Genomic DNA, 5,166 nt, shown 5'->3' with positions numbered 1-5,166 from the left:
TCCATCTTTTTAGTTCCCTTCTTACTCCTTTTTCCTTTTCCCTGCACTCCTCATCCCACCAGCCCTTTCTATTTCCCGTTTCTTTTCCCTCTTTCTTCTCACATTCATTTAATGTTTTCCTTATCCTCTCCGTCATCTCCTTCATTTCCTCTTGTACCCCTCTCTCTCCCTCCCCCACTCTCCCTAACTTTTTTTAAAAATCCTCTCTTCCTTCTTCATCCCATACCCCTCTTCTCATTATCTTTCCTCCTTCCTGTCTCTCCCTCCCCTTCTTTCATCTCCCCTCCCATCCACACAATCACAGGATGGTGGTCCGAATCTACCTCCTCCCCTATTTGTGATTTCTCCACGTTCTCTCTTACCTCCTCATCCCCTATTACATAATCTATGACTGTTTCCCCTTTTTCTCCTGTGAATGTATACTCTCCCTCTTCGTTTCCTCTCACACTTCCATTCAAGATCGACTATCCTCTCCTTTCCATGCAATCCACTAGCCTCCTTCCTTCCCCATTCACTTTCTTGTCCTTTGACCTTCTTCCTCTTTCTGCCCCCTTCTATCCCTCTTCTCTTATCCACCCCCCTTCTTCCCTCGTCCTTGCATTGAAGTCTCCCCCTATTACCGTCTTTATACCCTCTTCCTTTTCTTCTATCCATCCCTTTAACTCTTCTAACTTCCTTTCCATGTCCCCATTCACATATATTCCTACTATTCTCCATTTCTTCCCTCCCATTCTATTCCTACATACTATTCTTCCTTCTTCCTCCTCTCCCTCCTCCCCTTTCTCTATCCTTATATCCTTCTTCACCCCTATTAACATTCCCCCCTTGTTCTTCCCTTCCTATTTCTCCTTTTCGCCATCTGTATCTTCCATTTAAACTTCTTTGGTAGCCTCTCCTTTATCCTTCGCCAGTATTTCTCCTCCACCCACGTTTCCATTAATATCACAATCTCCCACTCCTTTATCCTCTGCCAAAAATCCCTGTCCTTATTCCCTATCCCCGCTACATTCCAAAACGCTATTTTCCATCTTCCCCCCGGTGCTTCCCTTTCCCTTCTCCCTCTCTTTACCTTTCTTCCCTTCCCATCATCTCCTGTCCTTCTCTCCTTTCTATCCATATTCTTCCCTCTCCATCCTTTAATTTCTCCTCTTGTTCATCCCATCTCCACCATTTTCCCTCTATGTGTATCTTCCCATATCCCACCCATACTTTCTTCCTCTTCTTCCTCTCTTTCTCTCCTCGCTATGTCCTCTAGCTCCCACCTCATTCTTCGCTCCTTTCAAGTTAAATCATTTTCTATCCTTACTTCTTTATCCTTTACTTCTCTCCTCTTTTTCATTATTTCTATCTTCTCCTGTATTTTACTTACCGTTATTATCGTCATCCCCTTCTCCCCCTCTTTCCTCCCTCCTATATTTCTCACTTCCTCTACTTTCCCTTCCACCCCTTATTCTCTTATTATTTCCCTTATTCTCTTCTTTACACCTTTCTCCCCTCCTTTCACTCCTCTTATCACCATATTCCTCCTTCTCTCCTCCCTTTCCTTCATTTCCCTCCACTTTTCCATCTCTTTCATTTCTTACTAGCCCGCGATTGTTAAAATTTGTGATGTCACTCCAGAGCCTAATTTCTTAAATTTGTTAGTTCACGCCGGCTGAAAGATGGCGTTAATAGTAATAGATATTATAAGGCAAATGAGAAGTATCGGTGGTGTGGGGTCTGAATAGCTCAGAGGTAAGAGCAGTCGCCCGGCAAGCGAAAGACTCGGGTTCGATTCTCGATTCAGCGACTTCGCCCCGATATTTTTCTCGCCTTCGTCTCTCCAGGGGGGTAAAGAGGGATTATTGTAAATCTCGAATTGAGATTAATTTTAAAATCTTGGTAAAATAAAAAAACATCAAGTAAATTTCGTGCCCTGTGCACATATTCAGTTTCATAGAAAACTTATTTTTCTATGAAACTGACGCACTGCCATCCGCGTTCTGGCTCTTACTAGCCTGCGATTATTAAAATTTGTGATGTCTTTCATTATCCCATCCATTTTTCCCCTCCCCTTATCCCTTTCTCTTCCTCCCTTAGTTTCATTCCTCTCAGTCCTTCCTCTAGTTCCTCCATCCTTTTTCTTATTTTCTCCCTCTCTTCCCTCCACTTCTCTTCCCTTTCTTCCATCTGCCTATTTATCATCTTTCCCACCTCCTCTCTCATTTTTCATATATATCTCCTAAGCTCTTCCTTCAGCATCTCCTTCACTTCCTGGATCCCTTCCTTCATTTCCTTTTTCCATTCTTTTTTCATTTCCTTCCACCAACTCACCTCTCCTCCCTCCCTCTCTTCCAATCCTATCTGTTGTAATTTCTGTTCTTTTTTCCCTTTCTTAATTACCCCCATTTTTTTTCCTCCTTTCCCCCTCCTAGTCCTTCTATCAATTCCCTTTTCCTTTCCCACATTTCCTTTATATTTCCTGTACTTCCCCGCCTCTCCGCCCTCTTACTTCCCTCTTTCCCCGTTTTTATGCCCCTTTCCTTTTCCTCTAATATCCCTTTATCCGTTCTTTCCTTTTCCTGTTCTACCGTCTCTCTATCTACTCCTATTCTTTTCTCACTTTCCATTTCTACCTATCGAGTCTCCTCTCTATCTGTTTTCCTACTCCTCTCCTACTCTCCGTTCCTATCTGTTCGCTCGCCGCTCTACCTATTCTATACTCCCTGTTCCTTTCCGTCGCCTACCACGTGATTTTCCTTCCTTTTCTCTCTCTGCCCCTAACCTCTAACTCGTCTGCCTTTTCTTCTCCTTCCTACTTCTATCTCTTTTCACCACCTCCTCCACCTTTACTTCTCCACACACACCTCACTCCGCTCTCTTCACTAGCACCTTCCATTTTCTCTCTCTGTTCTCCGTTTCCTCTCTTCCTCTCTCCTTTCACTAACCACGCTTTCTGTCACACGCATTCTAACCCACCGGAAACGGAAGTCCAATATTAAATGTAATTATTGCATCAATAATTATCAGTAGTCGAGAACCGAATAGTGAAAGAAAGCAATCGAATAGTAGTATTACTACGAGAGTACTGCAGCCAGCAATAGCATAGCATCTACTAGGCTCAGCTATTAATCAATACATAATTTAAAGAAGTCAGCATTAAGAAATGATAACTTTCGAGTCTTGATTGCAAAACTTAATATATACAAAAATTTAATATACGTATCTCTTATGCTTCAATTAAATAAATAATAAAATGTTTGCAACTTGTGTAAAAATAGAATTTGTGATGCGCATACGGACACACATGTATACACACGATGCATATACTCGCGCGTGGGCACGAACACATACGCACGCACACACATAATTATTCTACTATAAAAGTGTAGGTATATGCAGATATACATTAACACAAATATACGTTTGTTTATATTTTTAAAATGTATATGATTTAAGGTATTTTTTAAATATTGTAATTAATTTTTGTCTTATATAACTGAAATAATATAAATAATAAAGGTTCCAAATGGAAAATATAAGTAAAGACAAAATAGGCAAAGGAACCAGCACGGTGAAAAAGTGCAAAATTTGTTTATTAATTTTACAAAACCATTCGCGAACGTTTCGGTCTCTTTTTTGGACCCTTCTCAGCGCGAAAATATAAATAAATAAGAACTATCAAAACGGTCTAACTATCATGACGGTCTATAACGCACGGAAACGCTTTAAATAAGTGTAAACATGCAGTAAAACACAGGGCATGTCAATTATGTTAAAATTAAACGGAAGTCAAAAAGATAAGAATTAAACTGAGTATACGTCATCCGCAAGCTGTCTCTCCATTGCTCACAAACAGTAGAGATGCAAATCCGGACCATAATCAAGACACTATCTCCATAACGTATATCGTGAAAAGGATCATGCATATCTGAACAATAAAAAATTTTTAAATAGAGACACACGTCTAACAGAGACATTTAAAAGTAAAGACTTACATAGAGATAGACTAATCCGAAACATTGCTGAATGTCGCATTGTCACAATTGTCAAACATTTAAAATTAATAAATAATAAAACGCATGTGTATAAATTTAAAGATCAAACATAAAAGACCGAAACTATGTGTAACACGTGCACAGTAGACGCAATGTGACCGGGACTAGGTTTAAACCAATTTAAAGAGCGAACAAATATAAATATACAGGGTGTCCCCAATTTAAATGTCAAAACTTTAGGAGCGTGTAGGGGACCGATAAACTAAGACAAAAAGTCCTTTAGGGATTTGCTCGTTTTTGCTTCGTTTTGAAGAAAATCGCTAAAAATGAAACAAATAATTTTCACCAAAAAACTTAAAACAACACTAAAGTTATTAGATTTATCAAAAAGTATTATAAAATAAAAATTGTAGGACATGAAATTAAGAAAAAAGAGTGAGTTAAAATCCTCCTGAGGTAAGCCTGTGACGTAGACTTTAATCGAAGCAGCAGCATTTTTTTCCGTGTAGAATTTCATAAAAGTGAAATTACATAAATGTGTAATATTTTAATTGATGTGTTTAAAAATTCCTTTTATTAAAATTCATTAAAACAATTCCCTAAAATTGTTATATATGTTACATTTTTACAACTTACCTTTTCATCCATCCTTTTTTAAAGGAAACTCTGCGGCGGGTGAGAGGCAAACATTTTTCATTATATTTTCTTCCCATTGTATTTTCTATATAAACACTAATGCTTCTTTCACTACCGTTCGTTATAATACGTGACAATACGTTATAACACGTTATAACAATAAGCAGCGGTTTCTTGCACTACTCTTTTGTTTCGCGCACATTGCGCGAGACGAGTATCTGTCGCGCGCGCAATAGATGTTATCATGCTAAGTTCATACATGCGTTACATGTGTGTATCACACCGCATAAAGCAAGTAGCATCTCTCCAGTCTCTTTAAACTAAAGTCTTTTTAAATTGACATTACATATATATCTATATATATACATATATATATATATATATATATATATAATTAATTAATCTAACAAGTAAATGATACAGTATGGCGCATTCGTTTATGTTCTCTCTCATTTTACACGATCGGGAATATATATACTGTGACTGCTAAGTTAAGTCTGTTCCTATTACTCTGTTTGATAAAATTTCAATTATTATTATTATTTTTTTTTTC

General features: G+C 38.2%; 1 protein-coding gene across 1 annotated transcript; it reads right to left on the bottom strand.

Moving 5' to 3' along the window:
* Window positions 1-795: 795 nt before the first annotated feature.
* Window positions 796-2,205, bottom strand: LOC115245625 (caldesmon-like). Its single transcript, XM_029824032.1, is given in 2 exon segments — window positions 796-1,578; window positions 2,058-2,205. Coding segments are annotated over 2 exon segments (447 nt in total). The 3' UTR covers window positions 796-1,279.
* Between the last annotated feature and the right edge of the window lie 2,961 nt (window positions 2,206-5,166).

Source organism: Formica exsecta, unplaced genomic scaffold (assembly GCF_003651465.1).
Source record: "Formica exsecta isolate Colony F162 unplaced genomic scaffold, ASM365146v1 scaffold1221, whole genome shotgun sequence".
Taxonomy (NCBI): domain Eukaryota; kingdom Metazoa; phylum Arthropoda; class Insecta; order Hymenoptera; family Formicidae; genus Formica; species Formica exsecta.
This window is presented reverse-complemented; position numbering and strand designations above follow the sequence as displayed.